Below are 21822 nucleotides of genomic sequence, written 5' to 3' on the forward strand. Positions count from 1 at the left end.
GGCCAGAGAGAGAGCGCGAGAGAATGATTCTGTAGCCTGGTGGTGAGGGCATGCATATGGAAGACCTAGGATCCAGTCCCACTGCTGCAGTGACTTTACTTACACACAGTGGAAGAGCGTCAACAGGAGAGACTGAGGGAGTGCTATATCATGATATCCCATAGCTCAACTGTTAGAGCACTCACCTGAGATGTGTGGGAGACCCCTGTTCAAATCCTTTTTCCCCCCAAAGGCAGAGGTGGGAATGGAACTCAGGTCTCCCATCTCCCAGGTGAGTGCTTTGGCCAGGGAGCTAAAAGCTGCAAGGTGAGTACCACCACCGACCAGATTTTGAAAGGGTTCCAACCCTGCAGGCAGCCTCTGAGCATGCCTACCAAATCAGGCACCACACACTTATCCTTCATTTATCTCCCTCCCAGTCATGGATCGTCCTGGGTTTAGGCGGGAAACAGGCTTCCAAATGCCTAGAGTGAGGCAGCAGAGTGCATGCTGGGGAGGAACTCAGGCACCAAGGGAACTTTTACCCTGACAATTTAGGCATCAAGTGAGTTTAGCACCTACAGCATTAGGCAGAAGTTTTCTGGATCTCAGTAGAGCCTAAATGTCAGACACAGGCACCTAAGCCTGGAGTTCTTGGTAAGTACCTCGGTAGATCTGGATCAAACAGCTTTTTGGAAGAACTAGAAATTTTCCATTTTTCATTGAATAAAAAATATTTTAATAATAATAACAATAATACTAATAATAGGCCAAAGACCTGACCCTACTGCCAGTGGAGTTAATGGAAAGTCTCCCATTGACCTCAATGGATCAGGATGGAAGTTTTGCAGTGGGACTTCACGATTTGACCCAATAACATTTTACATTTATATAGCTCCGTTTATCCCATTTGAACTCAAACTGCTGCATATACAATAGGACTGAAAAACTCTACGTTGCAGGGGGAAGGTTGGCAGCCATCTGATCAACTCACAGCATGCTGTATTACAGTGCCAAGAGGAGAAGTACTGGCTAAAGATATCACAGCCGAGCATTACACATATGCATGGGGTCTTAAGTATCCACACAAAACAGAAAGGCCCCAGAGCTCAGTTTTTAAGATCTCATCTGAAAGATCCACACAAGGAGAAATGGATGAAGTTTGATTTATCTTCCTCAGAAAGCTGAAGGACCGAGACAACTCTGCCAAGGGTCTGAACCCATATTTACAAAGTGTAAGTATGCTTTTACTTTACAAAACAGTGGCTTGGTCACTTGTTGGGTAATAAGTATATCATATTTTCAGGCTTCTTGAGTAGACAAAGTCACTTATAACTATACCTTGAATATGTTCTTTGTTCCACCATTGAGGCCGTTAATAGACCAGGCAAGTGATCCATTTGGAAATTCATTTTTTCTCAAAGGAGCTGCAGGAATTGGGGGTAAAAAGTTGACAGTAATTTGATAGCGGACAGAGTCTATGGGTCCATTTGGCTGTGAAGGCTCACTCCAAGATATATTGATGGTGTTATCAGACATAACCAGTATCTCAATGAGGTTAACTGCCTCTGGTACTGAAACAAAGGGGAAAAACAAAAATCTTGTAGATTTGGGGGGCAAGGGTTATTTTCAGAGAAATCAAGAAGAAAGTATCAGTATAAAAGGCTTTAAATATACACAAAAACATGTGACGTGTGATCCATTTTTAATAGTTACACTCTATCCCTACAAACCATACACATAAAATCTACATTCTTGTACATCAAAAACTGTGCACTGACTCAAAAATATTTTGAAGTGCTTAATATGTCTTTGGCTATGCCACAGTCCCAGCAGGTACACTTACAACTGTTCTTCTTTGCCAGCCTGGCAGTGTTGCTGTAGAATTCATGCTCTTTGCTAGACTCCTACCTGGGATCTCAGATATGCAATTTACTCGAGGCATGCATTAGAAAAAAAAGTCCATATACTGAAATCAGAAATGTTGCACACTGATAATTCAACAATGTCTGAAGGTAGAAATGTGAAAGTTCGGCTTGTTAAGTTGATCTTCTTGAAATATAAGGAGTAAGTCAAGTTTGAAGAAAGAAAGTTCAATAGCTTAAATTTTATAAAGTGTGCATATTTACCCCGGGAGTCAAATGCTGTTTTAATTTTGCTTTGCTTGATCTAAAAGCTAGAAAGTTAGAATGAGGCTTCATGCAAGGATAGCAAGATCTAGAAAGCCTGGTTTTAGGGATGTCTGTGTTTGACAGGTTCCACATTAAAGATGATACAGTTTCTGTACATCTCTTGTTTTGTTACTCTGTCTCTCTCTCTCTCTCTCTCTTTTTTAAAAAACAGAGCAAAATGTCAGATGCTTTGAAGCACTATAGATTTTTCTTAAAGTACAAGAATGTTGCCTCTTGTGATCTTGAGTTGGCCTTTGGCACATATCCTATGAACATATGAAATGATACTCTGTTCATGATCTGCCAAGAGAAGCACAGCCATCCATATATAAGGAGAAATATTTAATAATGTATCAATCATCCTACTCATTCGCTCATTTTGACATAGAAACAATGGGAAGACAGAGAGGATCCACAAAAGTTCTGATGCGTTGTTAAATAAGCTAGGAACACGAAGAAGCTTTGATAGCAGCTGATTTAATTCCAAGCTTTAATAAAACCGGTAATCACATGCAGAAAACTAAGAGAACAAAAGTCAGGAAACATACACATTCCAACAGCAGTGTAGAAGTTAGATGCCTGGGAGAAAAAAGACTTCATATTGCACACACATAGGGATCACTCCCTATGGACTCAGATCTTTCGTAGGTTTATATACAATGAGATTTTAAACTGAGCAGATGCGCTGCACTGATATTTTCTTTAGTGAAAACCATCATATTCTTGCATCTCATTCAAATGAACAATTAGCTAATTTGTAAAAGAAACATAAATAAAATATCAGCTCACAAGTCATGGAATCATAACACTTAGACATGGAAAGGATTGTTAGGCTAACCAAGTTCCTGTCCATTCTAGTATTGTTTCCTACAATATATTTTCCAGTGCTTTGTTCTGCCCAGTTTTAAGTTTATCAAACAATGAGCCTTTCACCATTTCTCTTGAGAAATGGTTTCTTAATCCAATAGATCAAACTGTTAGGAAGTTTTCCATAATGTGTTTTCTATATTGCTTATTTTGATTTCATTCCATTTCTCCCAGCTATACCTTCACACTATGGAATCCATTCCAAGCCATTTCAAATAATAGAATATGGGCATTTTAATATTAATACGGATGCACACAGAATTGTAACTAGAGCTGTGTGGTCGTTGTATATATTTTTCTGTGAATATTCAATAACATCTTTAAATAAGTTTATTACAGCCAAGCTTAAAGATTTCTCCTCCACTTCCTTTCCTATCCATGTCAGTTGGTTACTTGATGACCATTTTGAAAAACTAAATCCTCTTTTGACATTTACAGATAAGCTTTGAACTGATATATGATATGTCCATACAGATTCAACAGGAAAATAATTTTATAAATGGAGAACTAGACAGGCAAATGTCCATATTAGGTTTATAACAAGGTAGAGTCCCAAACACATCAGAATGAGGAGGATGTGCTTTGTAAATCATCATCATTTACTTCTATGGTTTACTTAATTTTTATATGTATTTTTCCCTAAAGTACACTAATGTTTTGGCTGCAATATCATAGATTATTCAAGTGAAATTTGCATGAGTTGTGTTGATAAGGAAAACAGATTTCCTGCTAAGCAATATGTGGAGTAAGAGTGACACTCAGTGGCAAGACCAAAGCATTTATTTTTCTTAGCCCTATTTTGTTTGATTCTCCCTGCTCTTCTATATATGCAGAGATGTAAAGGTTGATTCAAGCTTCGCTCATTTTGACATAGAAACAATGGGAAGACAGAGAGGATCCACAAAAGTTCTGATGCGTTGTTAAATAAGCTAGGAACACGAAGAAGCTTTGACAGCAGCCGATTTAATTCCAAGCTTTAATAAAACCGTTAATCACATGCAGAAAACTAAGAGAACAAAAGTCAGGAAACATACACATTCCAACAGCAGTGTAGAAGTTAGATGCCGGGGGGAGGGAGGAGACTTCATATTGCGCACACATAAAATTATTTTGAAATGCTGCCTCAGTCAAAAAGAATCACTGCAGTTTCTTAGCTATTGCTTTATGCCTTCTCAGGAAGTCAACAAGCCAGATCACTCCCTATGGACTCAGATCTTTCACAGGTTTATATTTAGGGCTTCAGTTTTTCAGGGTTTATTAATTTCATTTTTCAAGGGTTTTTTGTTTTAGCAATTTTTTAGTTTTATGTAGATGTCCACAAATCGGGGTTTTGAGGACTTTCTCTTATATATACCACAATGAGTAATTATATATATTACTCATTACAGTAGTACATACCAAAATAAGTAATCCATTTGTAATGTTCCATAGTGTGCTTTTACATAGTATACTGCTTAAAACAGTACTACATTAAAGCGCTCAAAAGAATCTTTAGTGCTTACCAGTAGAGTCTACACAGACCAATTAATGTGCAACATGTTCATGCACTTTGGAAATTACATCCTCTTAGCTCACAGTACTGCTTTATGTAGACAAGCCCTTAGATCCAAGTAACCATTTCCGGTGTTTTTCTGGTGTCTATTGGATAAACACCGATTTTGTTTTTTTACTGTTGTTATAGCAGTGTGTTTTATCTCTGTTTATTGGTTAAAACGGAAAATCAGAAACCCTATTTATACTGTTAGGCCTCCAGGCTTTTGTGCAGGTCTGAGTAGATTAAATTATGACGGACACTTCCAAACTCTCTAACAGATGATACATAATTAAAGATAAAAGGCCTGATTCTGCTCTAGCTTACATTGGTGTAATTCAGAAATAACTCTAACTGAAGTCAATAGAGTTACATTTGCCTAAGTGAGATTAGATTTAGGCCCAAAAGTCAGAGTAGAGCCTAAAACTCACCTCCATAAAGAGTTGTGCCAATGGTCTCTTTTCCCAAAGGTGGCTGCTCAGAAGAATCTGAATAATAGTTTTTCACAGCAGCTTGTATCACATAACTTGAAAATGGCTGTAGGCCTTCAATAAGTGCTGTATTTTCCTGAAGTTCCTGTAATTAAGAGGCAGAATCACAGACAATAAATACTTTTAGAAAATAAAGCACTGGATGTCCAAACAGGCATCTGGCAATGAAATGGGAACATATGATTTAATTACATAGGAAAAAAATCAAAATATCGCAGTACTTTTTCCAAAAAGTAAATTTAATGATCATGAAAGGTGCCAGATTGACCACATTAGAATGTTAACATCTCTAACAGATCAGGCACAAGACAGGTCATGGTCCTGCAACTGACCAATGTACTTTAATCCTGATTTTGGTGGGTCACTTCTAGGAATGAAGTAGGGTATGTCTGTTTTTGTGCCATTTTAATCCCTGGCCTCTCTACTGAGATTGCCAACAAGGATTTCAGTTAATTAGTACCAAGTGTAATGATATTTTTGTAACTGAGATCTGCAACTCATTTCATGTAAAGTACCAAGGAATAATCAAACTGTATCGTTTTATGCACAGAAAATGAACTTCTTCCATCCCACAAAATGTTTTGTCATTTTCATGGTATTATAAAGATGTGAGCTAGGGATTATCCAGCCTCCGCTGAAGTAAATGGAAATCTTTTCACTGATTTCAGCAGGCACTGGCCCAAGAGCTAGGTGCAGTAATTACAGTTACAAAACCATATTGTTCAGCCACTGTCAGAGGGATTAGAAATAGCAACTGCAAAAAAAAAAGAAAAAAAGTAAGAGCAAAAGGACACTCATTTCCTATGGGACGCACACAAAGATACGAAATCAAACTGGTCTCAATGGTTATTTAAATAGATTCATAAGAGCCACAACCTACTTTTGAGGAGTAGAAACTGAAGGGTCCCTTCAAATGAGCTTTAGCAAGGAAATGTTAAGAAAGTAGAATATCAGAGAATCATCTTGTGTGCAAAATATGCTACAGAAAGCCAGGGAAGCTGCCATTTATGGCAAGAAGAGTCATACAGAAAGGGTAGCATGGTTTTATGGAGTGGGAAATTAACACATAGTAGTGTCTGTCTGTGGAAACAAGGTTTCATAATGGAATATCAAATACTTAGAAGTGTCATGGAATCACCTTTTCATAAACGATGCCATGCAAGTTTTTGCTCCAAAATAGTCTTACCATTACTGTACAATGTAGGCCAGACAAACAGCGGGCTGAGCTCCTGCCATCATTAGTAACTTTTCCGTAGTACACCAGGTACGTTGAAGTAGGGAGGGTTATGCCAGTGCACAGAAGTTGTGTTTTGACAGGTGCTAAGCTTACTGTAAAACTGGTGTTCGTAATATTAAGGATAGTAGGTTTCTCAGCATTTGAAGCTAGAGTCAGGCATCCTTTATCTAGAAGGGATGGGAGGGAAAACATTCTGAAGTATAACAGCTGTAGGGACATTCCAGATTTTAGATGTGATCCTTCTGCCTTTAGCAACAGAAAGTATAAGTAGCAAATACTATCTTTTCACTGGTTTCATAAACAGATAAAGAAAAAAAGTCTGAATTTAATAGTTTGGGTTCATTTTTTGCAGCCAGTAAAAGTAAATTTTTTCAAAGTGAAGGATTTGTTTATTTTCTTGTAAGTTACTCAAGGACAGATTTCTAAATGTATTTAGGTGCATCCTTAGGCACTGTAGGAATATAGACCCACATTAGATTTGGGTGAACAATAGTATTAAATTGAGTTGGGATATTAGCATGAGCAATAGGCCCAAAGCATTTGACCAAAGAGAATATGATCCTGAGAAAGAATAATTGTTGTGTTGAAGTTGTAGAGAGCCTTCAGAATACCTGTGTTATTTTATGTCAGTTTTGAGCTGAAGTAATAGAAATAAAACACAATTAACTGGGTACCAGGTGCAGTAAATAATTGGCTACATAAGAAATTCCTTCATCTGGCCTCAGCTAAGGTCTAATAACTGGCAATGACTTCACTTGTTTGTTAAAGGGTATAAAAAAAGTAAACCCTTTCAAGGTTCATTACTAACACCTGCCTGACCAAGCTGGAGCCAGCCAACATGGGGCTAAGCACCCTGGATCAGCCCTTTTGTAAGTATCTTGATCAAATGCTTATAAATGTTTTGTTACTGCTTGGATGCAGTAAATTGCTTATTATTTAGCTTTTTAGGCTTGTTTAGAGCAATTGTAGCCTTAGGATTTAATAAAAAAATTTATGGTTAAATTAGTGTCATGGCAATACCCTGCATAAATAATAATTCCAACAGAAACCTAAATACCTTTGAACAACTGGCCCTTAGTTACGAGTGCACTATAGCTAGATTAGACTGAATTTGCCTGTCATAGCAGAAGAGCTGCCATGCAAAATCTCATTTTCAGTGATGTTTTTTCACACTACCTTTTTTCATCCCTCTGCTCACTAGCAATGTTCATGCTCGCAAATTAACTCTCACAATTCTACTTTGAGTCATCATACTGTCTTCAGGATGCCACACTTACAGGTTTCCTGTGGTTCCACTGTAAAACACCTCTTTTCGTATGACATTCAGGTTCCAAATTCTTTTAAAGAGGTATTGTCCACAACTCACATCCCATGCTCATGGAATGTATGCAGCATCTATTATCATGATGCACTCTAACACGATATAACATGAGGCCAGTTCTTAGCTTTCATTCTACCTTCTAAAATTGGCATTGTATTACAGTCTATTGCACTGCCCTATCTAAATCATTTTCCTCTGAAATCCATCTGCAGTCAGCTGGTAAATTTTAGATAAACACTTTTAGAATAATTTACAATCCAAATAAATTATTTTAAAAAGATGTGTTAAAATTTTAAAAACCTGCTACCTGGGTAGGGCTGCATGGCTGTGCTGTAGGCTAAGATTTGCACCTGTTTATGTGCTCTTTCCTGAAAGAAGAGGATTTTGCTTTCTTTATTTCCTTGATAAATTGTCATGTAGTCCTTTGTTACAACACTCCAGTATATAAACTGTCTGTCGACAGCCAAACTACCAATGGTCATATCTGTAGAAAAATATTACAGAGTTAAGTTTCAGAATAAAAATTAAGGGGGTGATTTTCAAAGGCAAAAGTGCAGTTAGATACCCAGTCCCACTGAACATCAAAATGAGTTGAGCATTTAACTGGCATCTGAGTCTTTGGAAAGCTCCTCCTGAAAAAAAAAAAAGACTTCTGACATTTTCTGACATGTCTCATAAAGGTGAAACATTTCCCTCTTTAACAAACTGTAGATTTGATGTCTTCTCTTCTTATCCAATTATTATGGTTAAGATTAATTACAGGAAGTGTAATTCAATGATGATAAACCCCAGTAATTATAGAACACAAAATTGTAGATTATCATTCACCTTGAATGGAAACCCTTACTTAAGGAGGAGATGACCCCTCACTTCTGAAATGAGATGTTAAAAACCAGCTCCTGCTCTGTGCAGCAAGAACACTACACATCCCATAGATCCTTTTGTAATAGGACAGTTTTAGCCAAGTCTCTCTGGCTACAGTGTCTAGGACCAGGCTGAAAACAGAGCCTGGATTACCATTATAGAGTTATCAGGGTATGAGTCATCCTATAAGACTTTTTGTGCATGGAACACCTTCACCACATTCAAGCCATTCCCCTGATGGGGAGAAGGGAGACACTAAGGCCTGTATTACCCTCTGGCATATCTTTTTGGTTGTGGGAAGGAGACACACAAATCCTATCAACAAATAGATATTTCCAATACTAAACCCTCTCTATGTAATGTGACAATGTGGTAGATACAGTGGCATCCATTGAAAAGCAGCAGGAGTTGATGCAACACTGTGTATCTGACTGATGATTTAACGGGAAACAATAATTCCTGCAAATATCCCACACTGTTCCTTCCCCTGCTCTGTTTCAATGGCAAGCATATATAATACTCAGACGTAGACTTCTTTTTTCTGTCTTCACTTCAAAGTGGTTAATGTTGTGGAGAAAATCCATGATAAGTATTGCATTATTTTTGCTGAAAAGTAAATTCTTTGGAACAGTGAAAAGTATGGAACAGACTGAGAATTAAAAAAAAAGCATCAGAGCAATCTCACCTTGAAGACTAGGAACATTGATAACCCTCCAGCAGTGGCATCCGTCTAAATCTGAGGCCCAGATTTCATCCCTTCCTTTGATAAAGAAAATCTGAGACTTCTTGGAGTCAGACATATCTATAGTCATTGCTCTTCCGAGGTCTGTTTCTGTCACATTGCAACTGCAGTAGCTTCTTCTTGTCTGATGTTGTAAAGGTGTGTGTCCCAAAATGTGGTGGATGGTATTATTCATGATATCATAATAAAATATCCAGCAGCCTGAATCAAAGGTTTCCATCCAGTACAGACGACTATCAAATAAAATGTATCATTTACAATAGAAAACCTTGCTCCAGGCAACCTACCTTAAATACAGTCTTATGAATTAATACAGCCATAGAATCATTAAAGTTATTGTAGGGTAAATGCAATTCCCTCAGAGTGGTGTCAGGTTTTTTTGTTGGTTTTTGTCTATTTGTTTTTGGGTTTGTTTTATTTGTTTTTAAACAGAACATCTTTAAACAGAGGTCCTCTATGACCAGAACTGCAATGTGCAGATTGCAGAAAATTTTAATTTAGCTACCGACTTCCATTTTGTTTCACTGTAAATGGATTTTCATGTCAGTATAGCCATCACTTGAAGTCTTTAAATCAAGAATGGATGTCTTTCTAAAAGGTATACTTTAGCTCAACCAGAAGTTGTGGAGACAGAGTTTCACCCAGTAATTCCTATGGCCTGTGTTATGCAGGAGGTCACACTAGATCATCACAATGTTCCCTTCTGGCTTTAAAAACCTATTAATTTATTTAAATTGCTGTATTTCAACTCAATTAAAAACAAAAGTTATCAGTCATTTCATACCATACCTTAAGAAAGGATATGTTGAGAGAAATGATATAGTCAAGTATTGGTTACTTGACTGTATGTTCAAAGTTTTAAGGGATTTTGCTTTGAGTTCTAGATCCATAATAAATATTTGAGTGCCTTTCTGTGATGTTTTCAAGGCAACAAAGAGGTGTCTTGCAATCCAGTCAATTGCAAGACCTGTGACATTGCGGAGAAATCCATGTTTGAAAAGCTTAAGGGAAATAAGAAAACAGTTAGTACAGCAATTCAGAAAGTAGAATTTTTAATCCCCTGGGAAATGTAGACATTTAGAAATTAGTTTCTGTTTCATTTCATAATAAAAAGTCAAAATACCAAAAAATCATCAAATGAGAAATTTTGACTTCTTTGACAGAAGCAAAAATTGTCATTTCAAGTCAACATTTCAACATAACATGTTGTTTTGGTTTTCTTAAATCAAAAAATAAAATAAAATAAAAAAAAATGCCATTCTATGTTGAAATGAAAATTTGTTTTATTTCAAAATGTCGATACAAAATGAAAATTGTCATCAGGACATCTCTTGTTGGAAAATTAATCTTTTTTATCAGCGTTGATATTTTCCAGGAAAAACTTTGTTTCAACAAAGCCATATTTTCTATAGGAAAACTTTCCACATAAAACTTTTCAACAAGCTCTAACAGCTACAGATAAAATGGATTTTTCCAGACTGGATGAGGATTTTTATCATATTACTAGAAATCAAATAACCCAGTCATCTACAACTTGAACTAAGCATCTCATACAAGCTGGCAATAATTAAAGCAGAATGGGCCATATTTCTAATGCTGTTTTCCCCATTAGAAGTGATTTGTTTGTCAGGCTTTTCTTTTCAGTTTTTAAACTATAATTGGGCTTTAATTCATGACATAGCTGGCCCCAAAATAACTGCAATAATATGCATATTTTACATGCGCCTTTCAAACAAGGAAATACACAATAGAATACCTGAAGCCTGGAATTATTCTGTATGTTCAGAAGAAAAAGGGAATCTTCCTGGCTATAATACATTGTCTCGTCATTAGCAGTGTAACAGACACCCTTTATATCTCCTTTTGCTGAAAGACTCTGGATGGTCTGATTTCTGTCTATGTCAGTAAAGACCATCTTGTTGGCAGAAATAGTTATAAGACCTGGAACTGGAAAAAGATCTGGAGGGGAAAATGATACAGAACAACTGATACCAAACTCTCAAACAATAACATTCATTCATCATTATAAAGCATATTTTTATCATAGTTTTGCATCATGGCCATCCCCCCACCCTAAGAACCATGTTCTACAATAATTTCCTAGACTACTTCAGGAGATAGCCTAGAATGTCATTCAGCTAGTACAGTTCTCAGAAAAGCATCCCAATTCACAGTGTCCAGGGAAACTGTGAGAACTGCCCTAACCACTCTGGAATTTAACACAATTGTTGCTTGCATAATTTCAACCAGAAGGAGAACTGGGACTAAATGAATAACAATATCTACACAGGAACTTTTACAGCTGAGAGCTGCAAGTACACAAAGGTGCCATTCAAGGTAACATTTATATTAGTTTCAACACAGTATAATGTGCTGACTGGTGTGTGTATTATACTGCCTTTTACTGGATGGAGTGCTCCCAGCTGCTCCTTGTTTGTGATTATGTCATTCTTTAGTGGACTGTGTACAAGTGGATGTAAGCCTTGATACTAGCTACAGCTCATGGATAATCTCTGTTCGCTCAAAGGGTAGAGATTTAGGATTTTTGATGCGGGTCATGGGTTCTAATGCCCCACACTGCATACATGCTATTAAACTGGCAAAGTGTCTGTTGTTTGCAGCTATGGATTTTTTTACAACAGCCCTGTGAAAAGTTCAAATAATTGTCCTAGTTTGTTACAGTGGGAAGTGGCCAGGACTCAGTATGTGACATTTGCCTTCATACACAGAATGTAAATTTGTGGTTGTTTGAACAAATCATCCATGGCCACGGCCAATCTGAGCTATATTTGAACCGTCATCCTAGTAGTAAAAGGCTCGATATCTCATTACCAAACACCTGTATTATTGAGTCCACCATGCAATAGCATTTGCATTGCAAGGGGTGATAGCTGAATATTGATACCTGAGGAGTTAGCTTCTGCTATATTAGATAGCGGTCCTGGACCTGCCGACGTGAAGGCTTGCACCTGGAGATAAATGGAACAGGAGAAATGTTCAGGAGAAATGTCCACTAAGGCCCCAGTTCAGAAATCACTTAAATCACTTAAGCATGTGCTTAATGATAAGAACATGAGTAGTTTCTCTGACCGCTCACATGTTTAAATTTAAACATGTGTTTAAGTGCTTTGCTGGATCAGGGCCTAAGTGGAGGGGGGCTTCCAAAGGTGGTCTGGGCAATGATAGTTCATCGTGTGTCTACCAACCACTTCTAGATCCCCAAGTAAAGGAGACAGGCTTTTCTCATTTCAGAGAGAGGTCAGGAAGTATTTCTCTCCTGCTGCTTCATGTTGTAATTCTCCAGCAGGCCCAGCTGCTTCATTCTTGGACTAGCATGCAGCACAGCTCGCCTGGTGCCTGGTATTTTGAATTTAATGCATTACCAGCTCTGTGCATTATGGGGAGGGGGTCTCCGTTCTCACCTCATAATGAAAACCACAATGCCACTCTAGATTGAAACATGAGTCATCAGAGGCCAGCTGGTACCAGGCGTCACCTGAATCCTAACGCTTCTTCCGTGGTGGGGCTGTCCTTGATCTGTGGAACTAAGTTCTGTTGGGTCTTTGACTCTCAGCCAGCCCAGGATTCAGAGCTACAATAGGATCTGTACCTAACCTGCTGCTGCTACCAGGGGCTTTGGAAAATGGGAAATTTTCCTTAAGGCCACTCCACGCCTGTGGAATAGTTATGAGAGGTAAAACACTATTGCTGTCCACATCACACTGACAGGCACAACAAAGCACTCCATCTTGTCATGGTTATAACACCAAAGAACCAGATCATCACCTTATTAATTTTCCATACCTGAAACCTCACTGTCAACCTGGGAAGCACATCCTTGAGCGAAAAGGACATCAGAGAGGGTGCAATGTTGCTTATAGTCCATTCTGTAAAAGTCTCATTGGTGCCACTTTGATTTACTATTTGATAGTAAATTCTGAACTTTGTTAACGCTCCGTTTTCTCTCCTAGGTTTATTCCACCTAAATTCCACTACGGCTCTCTCTTTGCCGCCATATGTACCATTATGTGACACATATATTCTGGGATTTGCAGGGGCTGAAGGAACTGTATTAAAAATACACACAAACATAGCGGAGAACTTGTGTTAAAATATGATGTTTGATAGCCCCTGCTTTTACCCCTGAGCCTGGGCTCTACAGTTAGTTTATGGCACCTAGGCTTTTAAAAAGAGAAAATAAAACATTCAGAGTTGTATTAATTCATTCTTCAGCCTAAAATTGTCCTTTAAAAACAATTTGATTTTAAGGTAGAAATGTGAATATTTCATTAAATAGATAGGTATGTGAAGGCATGAGTGTGTGTTCTAATGGTAAGATAGTTCCACTAGCTACTTCCAAAACTCCCTAGCTATGACTGTGATGGCTATGTGTTTTTCCTTGTCACTTGTGTATTTGATTTTAGCTTGATCATCAAAAACCCACACAACTGACACTACTCGATACAATGGAACTCAGCTAATGTCAGTGGAGCTGTCGTTATTTACGTCACTTACACAGAGCAGAGCATTTGGCCCACAGTCTTTCAAACTCTGTGAAACTGGCATATTGCACCAAACAGTTTTTCCCTGTGCTTTGTTCAGATGCGTTAATTCTACAGTAATTATATTGCGGTGTCCATTTAACTGATTCATCTTTGATCTGACCTGAGTAAAATAAGACACCTATGAAGTAAAAAATAAGTACCATTTCTAAAAACCCAAATAACCGTCTAAAGTATTATATGCAGGATTTTACTGCTCATTTCATAATAAATTTCAGTTAATCAATCTTAAAAATCACAGGAAGGGGAGTGGATATCACCATGTATTATCTGTTCAAATGTCTGCATGTATGCACATGTGACAGTGGATTGTCAAAGACATTCAAGAATGTGTATCTGCATTCTCTGTGATTCGTCTCAACTCACAGTGAGCCAGCCCTGCAAGCAGCTTAACGCCTCTTAAGAAAGGCCCAACCTCCTGAAATAAAGTAGGCCTTACTGCACCCATTAAATATTAGGAATGAGATTTGAAAGTCCGGTACCTTCTTCAGGGGCTCGAAGGGATATGGATGTCGTAGGTCCCTCCCCCCAGTACGTATAAGGAGTCACAATAAAATCAAACTGCATATAGGGTTCCAGCCCTTCAACTTTGTAAGATGCTACAGTCAGATTCCAAGGAGGCAGGCACCGTTCACTGTCCACAAACTAAAATAAGCACAAAACATTTTTCTCCTCTCAGAAAAAAAACTTTGTAAACATTCCTGATCTTTAACTTTGATTTTCCAAAAAACCCATACCAAAATGAGAATAAATTTGTTTTGAATTGTCATAGCTCCACTGATTTTTATGGACTTGTGACCATTTACACCACCTGAGGATCTGCCCCTTTGAATCAAGTGTAACAATAGTTTATCAAATGGGCTAAAATCAAGTGCAGATGAAGTTTATAACTATGGTTCAGGTGGTCAAAGACATATTATGGTCGACATTGATTGATTGTTAAATCAAAGTCATACAAGCAAACTTCAGAAGAGTTAGAAGATCTGTCCATATATCTATAAAAGAAACACAAAGGCACAATATGGCATAAAAGAACACAGACTTTATGTCTAATTTTTAAAACTGTCAGTGTCTAGGAGCAATAATTTTAGATAATGGGAAGGAATCTCATGAATACCCTGGTCTGTAGAACCTTGGACTCCACACAGTAGAAGACAGTGCCCCATTCCACAGTTGTGGAAGCCTTCCAAAGGATGTGAAAATGTGAAGAATTCCCTTCAATCCTAAAGGAAGACTCCAAAATTGAATCTGGAATCACTTTGGGTGGAAATGAAAAGTTTCCTGTGGTCCAGAAAATGAGGAAAAAAATAAGAATTATGAACAATGGGTGGAATTTACAAATCTGCCTATGTGATTTATGAGCACAAGTTCCATTAACTTCCATTAGTATATTATTAATAATAAAATGATTTTGTTTGTTTAGGCCACATCAGTATCATTTGGTTCTGCTTCTACTGGTTTATATAGTTACAAGTTACCCATCTCTATTCTGATAATTGTATTAACAAGATATTTGTATTCACATCTTTTCCCACTCAGATGTTAATAACCAAGAATGACAAGCTGAGAGTGGATACATTTTTAAAGTTCTGTTGATCAGAAAATCAAATACCTGGCAGAGGTTTAAGTGACCTCTGAGCAAGTGTAAAAGCTGCAAACTCTGCTGGTTGCGAAAAGGGGATGCTAACACTCTGATTGACTTCTTGTGCCGTAATGAACCGGTAGCCATTAATCCAGAACAGCCGTCCACTGTAATACAGCAGTGCACTATGGGATACTTCTGAAGAACTCCATTCTGCAAATTCAGTGACTACAGCATCACCACAACTGTGAAAATAAATATGGCATTACCTAAGCCTCAACTTGCTTTGTAAGGAAAAAAGGATCTATGCAATAAACTTTGGTAGCTTAAACTTTATCCTTTGAGTTCTCCTTCCCCCTACAGAAATAATAAGAACCAATAAAAAGGTTCTTTCATTTCCTGCCCCTCCCCTCCACTGAACATTCCTTAGTCTGATGCACCACTGGAGCACCAAACACAATTCTTTGTTTCTTCAGCTCTTATAAGAAGACACCTTTAAAATGAAGTAAACATTTATGCTAAAATATTGTAATTTATTCAAAAGGAGACCGTATGTTATAATTTATTAAAGATATCCCTGTTTTTCTGTATAACTGAAAACGATTCTCCCACTTTGATTGACAGGGGCCTCTAGATTAGTGTGCCATTGTCCAGAGGTGACCTTTCTTGTCCTTCTCTCTCCCTTTAATTTTCTGCACTGCAGCCTTTGCACTCCACTGGAATTCCCCGATGGCCTTGTAAGATATACAGACAGTGACTTCAAGTTTAAAGAGTGTTAGATCTGGTCCTATAGCAGGGGTGGGCAAACTGTGGCCTGGGGGCCACATCCGGCCCTTCAGACATTTTATTCCAGCCCTCAGGATCCCACTGGGGAGCGGGGTCCAGGGCTTGCCCTGCTCCGTGGCTCCGTGTGGCTCCCAGAAGCAGCAGCATGTCCCCCCTCCGGCTCCTATGCATAGGGGCAGCCAGGGGGCTCCACACACTGCCCCTGCCTCAAGTGCCACCCCCACAGCTCCCATTGGCCAGGAACCGCAGCCAATGGGAGCTGCAGGGGTGGTACCTGCAGTTGGGGCAGCACGCAGAGGTGCCTGAGGCGGGACATGCCACTGGTTCCAGAAGCTGCTTGAGGTAAGTGCCACCCAGAGCCTGCACCCCTGACCCTCTCCTGCACCCCAACCCTCTGCCCTAGACCTGATCCCCCTCCTGTCCTCTGAGCCTCTCAGTCCCAGCCCAGAGCACCCTCCTGCACCCCCATCCCAGAGCCTGCCCCCCAGCTGGAGCCCTCACCCCCCCACACACACCCCAACCCCATGCCCCAGTCCAGAACCCCTTCCCACACCCTGAACTCCTAATTTCTGGCCCCACCCCAGAGCCCTCGCCCCCTTCCACACCCCAACCCCCCATTTCGTGAGTATTCATGTCCCGCCATACAATTTCCATACCCAGATGTGGCCCTCGGGCCAAAAAGGTTGCCCATCCCTGTTCTATAGGCTGGCCGAAGGGGTTCTCCCTTTCGCTCACTTGGTATAATTGCTGCCAACAGAGCACACAGAAGTACCAGTCCGGATGCCCACTCAGTGAGCCCAGCCAAGGGATGATGTCTCCAGTAGCTAGAAGAAGTCCACTCTAACATCAGGCATGGTACAAAAGATGCTGCATTCTCCTCAAACCCAACTGCAGCCTCCCCTCCCAGTTGAAGGCCATGATGACTCCAGGATGATGATGTTATCCACAAACAAATATGAAAGAGGGTAAGACCAGTGAAAACTTAACTAAAGTTGCTGAACTAGGCCTGGCTTTTGGTGCCACAACAGAGTGGTCAGTTTCCCAACCCTTCCTCTCTCATGCTCCTAGCAGAGAAAACAAATACTAAAGATACAATGATCCATTCAGGACAAACGAGACATGGCTTTCTACAAAGATCTGTGTGTGCACCTGGCAGAGTAGCTCAGTACAAACCTCCTCTGTCACACAGACAGTTTCATATCCATTGCATGGGTTAGGGGCAATGGTAATGGAGACTTGATGTAAATGTCCCTCATCGACCTTGTTCAGCCCTCTGGGAAAGGCTCTTATTAGCATAGACACTAATTTCTTCTTCATTTTCTTGCTGATGTAATAAAGTTCACCTAGTCCTAAAAAGTATAAATGACTCACAGGCAATCCGCAACCAGCCAATCAGCAGCCACACAAATAATTTGCTGGAAAATCTCCAGTGCCCTGCCACATTATTTCCGTATGAGAAGTGCAACTCTATGCCCAGTCTCTAAACTTGGGAGCCCAATTCAGAAGCTCGGTCCCACCAGATGGTACACCAATCAGTACCTATCTATGCTCATTTTAGAACTTAAATGCAGAACTGAACATTCTGAAAATTGATCTCCCTTCCCTCACAGTTCCAGTGACACAATGGACTTCCCGCTCACATTAGGAGCCCAATTCTGCTCCCACTGAAATGAATAGAAAACACGCCATTGGCTTCAATGGCAACAAGATCAGACCCCAAAGCTGAATTTGCCTGATTGTCTTCAGGGTAATCTACTCTTATTTATTAAAATCTATTAAACTTTCTTTCCAGCTGTATTAATGGTGATTTGATCTATCATGCGACTTCTAGGTTTTCTCTGATCCCAATTTATCTTCTGGGCAACAGATTAGATATATTACCAACACATCATTTTACCACCTTAGAAATATCTTTCAGCTTTGACACGTGCTATCCAGAAGAGATTTGAAAGGCTCAGACATGCTGTTTGGTCCATTAAGATTGATTGCTCCTACTCTCTCTGCTCTGGAATGCCAGAGACGATGATGTATGCCTTGCAGTTGGTTCACAACTGAGTTGCAAGTACAGCCCCTCACATGCAATCTAATCAATGTATTTTGATTGTTAGGGGTTCACAGTGCACTGGCCACCAGTGAGTCTGGGATCAATCTTAAAATTCAGTTGCTTGCATACAGGGCTGGGTCTACAGCACAAGCTCGGGTTGTGATTCTCCTGCTCGCGTGCCCGTACATGCGCTAACGGCCACGGAGCTAGCGCCAATATAAATAGCAGCATGGCAGCAGTAGCCGTGGTAGGGGCAGCCGAAGCACAGCTGAGCTGTGCCAAGTACTTGCCCGCTGGTTTCCGGTGGGTTTGTACTGGGCACGGCTCAGCCATGCCTCCCACGGCCACTACCAGCGCTGCCCCAGCCACGCCGGTATTTATACGTTCGCTAGCTCAATGAAAACTAGCAGGAATATGCGTAGACAATCCGGGGGGTTGCACCCCCAGCTCGGAGATTAGCTGCAGCATAAAAGACTCCACGTGAAATCTGTAGAGGTTCACTCTGAATCCTGTACAGTTGGACTTGCAGTAACTCAGAGAAGCTTTACATATGGAATGAATATAATTTACAACCCTTGTAAGTACTTTTCCTGTGCATCCACGGCACATGCAGAATGCATGATAAAGTGATATAAAAGGCTGACCAACACTCGTCTGACGTAATCTATGGAACTCACTTGTGGGTTTGGTATTTGTGAATAAGGCAGCCATCTTATATTCATGGGGGTCAAAGGGACTACCATATGACTACTGCTTGCTCATGTGAGTAAGGGTTGCAGATTCAAGGGCAAGGGCAAGGAGTATTAGTTGCTGCCCTTGATATTTGAGAAATGTCAGGTTTTTAAAATGATCCAGATTCAAGATAATATGGAAAACTGTAACAACTTATTTTCTAATGTTACAAGTCCAACATGAAGATGAGTATGACCTCAACTGAATCAAGTGCCCATATCCATGCTGTTTCTATCACTATGAAAAATATGAATAACTTCCTGGTAACACAACACAGAGTTATCCATTAGCTACAGGTGACATCAATTCTTCCTGTTTATTATTTGTTTAGCACAAACAATGTGTTCAGCATAGTACAATACACAAAAAATAAAGAGTTCCTGCCTCGAGGCAGTTACAGTCTAAAAAGCAGAAACACAGAAGAAAGGATGCAGTGAAATTCTGATTGCTCAATGTATTTGAGAGAGAGAGAGAGACACACACACACACACACACAGGTACCTTTACCTCTCTCCACAAAGTGATACTCTGTACAGATTTAGGCACAGGCTGTCTTGCACAAGCCAGTAGAGGAAGCCGTCACTGAGATCCAAGGTTAGAGCAACTACCTACAAGATAGAAAAATCCAAACAGCAAAGTGAACAAAATGAACACATCCTGGAAAAAACCCCTTCAATTCTGAAAGATATGTTGCATCATTGTTGTTTATATTATACAGCACCACGAAAAGAATGGCTCTTTACCAGAAAACAAAAATGACAAGTCTCTATCACAATGATTTTTCGGTCCAAATTAGACATAATATAAAAGGGGATAACAATAAACAATAAGTTAGTGTAAATCAGTATAGTTCTATTCAGGTCAGCAGAGTGACACCAATTCACAGCAGCTGAGGATTTTATATAAAGTGTTTAATTATATTTATACACATCTGCTATGTTGCGCATCCCTGTAGCACCTGAGGACCTCAGATATTACTGTAGCAGTTTATCAGTTAATTAGTGAACCGTCCATACCTAAGGTTGCATAAACACCTCTGGCATTTTAATGTCCTCTGTCCAAAACAGTTTGTTGGTTTCCAATCTGAAAAGCAGTATCACTCTTTAGAGTAATATTTCACAGTCTCCGATTGTGTTTTTACAATTTGATTTTACATAGGCTATATCACTTCTGGGCAATCAAAAGAAGGGCATCTTGTACAGCGTCTGATCTCATTATTTATGGAAAATGATATGCTAATTAGTTGAAAAATGTTTAATTAAGGTTCACATTCAAAATAGCTAACTTTCAGTTAGAGCAGAGTGCCATCATTTTTATTTAGTAGTAACCTGAAAAAACATTAGAGGACTCTTCTTGGCCCTTATCCCTACTCTCACCTACATGGCAGAAAAATAAGTTGTTGTTTTTTTAAAAATTAGACCAAAAGTTCCAAACAAATCGTATAATTTCGTATCTGCAATTAACAGCGTGTGCAATACTGTATGCACAAACGATAGAAATAAGAATCTACTGACCTGGTCTGTGAGTGAAAATAAGATTTGCATCCACAAATTAGGTAGATGAATTCTATCATATGAAACCTCAGCTAATTGTGCCTGCATGTTGTTGCAGGTACAAAATTGCAAGTGCAAAATTAAAGTTAGGTTGACACCACTCTGAAATTTTGCCTCAACATTTCCCAACCTCTACTCTCTTGTCAAATAATAGATCTATCTCATTTTTTAAAGTTAAGATTTAACTATGGATGTGAATGGAGCATCCATTCTTTTACTCTTCACTAATCAGATACAAAAGATATTGGCATTAGGTAGAGAAAAACAAATGCCATATCACGTACTTGGATCTCTGTTGGCCCGTATGCAATTCCCATCACATTCCTGTTGATATTGCATGTCAGAAAATCAAGGTTTGAATTATTGCTCTGGTAGGTTTCCTTTGTAAAAACTACTTTTGGTATGAGAGTGTGTGTAGTCAGATTAGGATTATATACATTATTCCTTTTACCTGCTCTTGCTGACATGTTCTACATCAAATTTTGTCTTCCTGTCTCTCATGAGCACCTCAGTCCCACATCTATGTTCTTTAGCCATTTTGGGCTCCTCTTTTCCCCTCTCCTTCTCTTTACCACTACTACCTTCTTCCACCAATTCAGGCTTGTCCATCTCCCTCCATTAATACTTACATTAAAGCAAAGAAAAATGTGTACTATTCATATTCAGGGGTCATGCAGTAATTTAACACCTCCCCTTTCATGTGCTACAAAAATAGACAGATTTTTTCCATGGTGTGACAGACATTAATCTCTGAACATGATGTATAGTTGTTATCCTGCAATGTAACCCTATATCATAAGATGCAACATAAATTTAGCCTCTTGAAATAACCTTTGATTTACCATATGTCATGAGGCAGTACTCAACAGGGTTCTGGCACATACTGCATGCAGCATGCTTTGCTGCTCCTTTATAATTTACTGACCTCACAAGCATATTGTAAAGATTAGCTAATCAATGTTTATATGGCATTTTGAACATACTGGGCCAGATCCTCACAGCCAGTGTAAGTCAGAAGTCAATGGAGCTATGCCAAAATACACCACCTGAGGGTCTGGGTTACAAAGTGTTACCTAAGTGCTAAGTTTTGGATAAAATAGTTAGCCATCTCAGACCTGCACAGTGAAATACCAAATCAGAGATGTACTCCAAGATTCAGGTTTAAAGCCCAAAAGGTGAATAGTTATGGATTGTTGAAGATCTTGCAATGACCTATTTAATAGTCTATTAATTTTGTTTTTAAAAAAGCTTAGTAAATTTCAGCAAAGAATTAGTTATTCATAGAACTAAATTTACCATCTGCAGTTACAATAGCTAGAGGACAATAATAATTCTTATTGGCTGTTATATTGTTTGCATT

General features: G+C 39.1%; 1 protein-coding gene across 1 annotated transcript in view; it reads right to left on the bottom strand.

The window, feature by feature from the left end:
* The window catches only part of ROS1 (ROS proto-oncogene 1, receptor tyrosine kinase), a 101493-nt gene that overhangs the window by 41460 nt on the left and 38211 nt on the right, over positions 1-21822 (bottom strand). Inside the window, exons 18-30 of the mRNA XM_075126659.1 lie at positions 19417-19517; positions 15378-15592; positions 14883-15046; positions 14248-14410; positions 13008-13270; positions 12109-12172; positions 10960-11162; positions 9993-10204; positions 9147-9436; positions 7905-8081; positions 6226-6443; positions 4980-5124; positions 1321-1553 (exon numbers count right to left, since the gene is read on the bottom strand). Of these exons, the coding sequence (XP_074982760.1) occupies positions 1321-1553; positions 4980-5124; positions 6226-6443; positions 7905-8081; positions 9147-9436; positions 9993-10204; positions 10960-11162; positions 12109-12172; positions 13008-13270; positions 14248-14410; positions 14883-15046; positions 15378-15592; positions 19417-19517 (2448 nt within the window). The remainder of the gene's footprint in view (positions 1-1320; positions 1554-4979; positions 5125-6225; positions 6444-7904; positions 8082-9146; positions 9437-9992; positions 10205-10959; positions 11163-12108; positions 12173-13007; positions 13271-14247; positions 14411-14882; positions 15047-15377; positions 15593-19416; positions 19518-21822) is intronic.

This window comes from Caretta caretta, chromosome 3 (assembly GCF_965140235.1).
Source record: "Caretta caretta isolate rCarCar2 chromosome 3, rCarCar1.hap1, whole genome shotgun sequence".
NCBI classification, from domain to species: Eukaryota; Metazoa; Chordata; order Testudines; family Cheloniidae; genus Caretta; species Caretta caretta.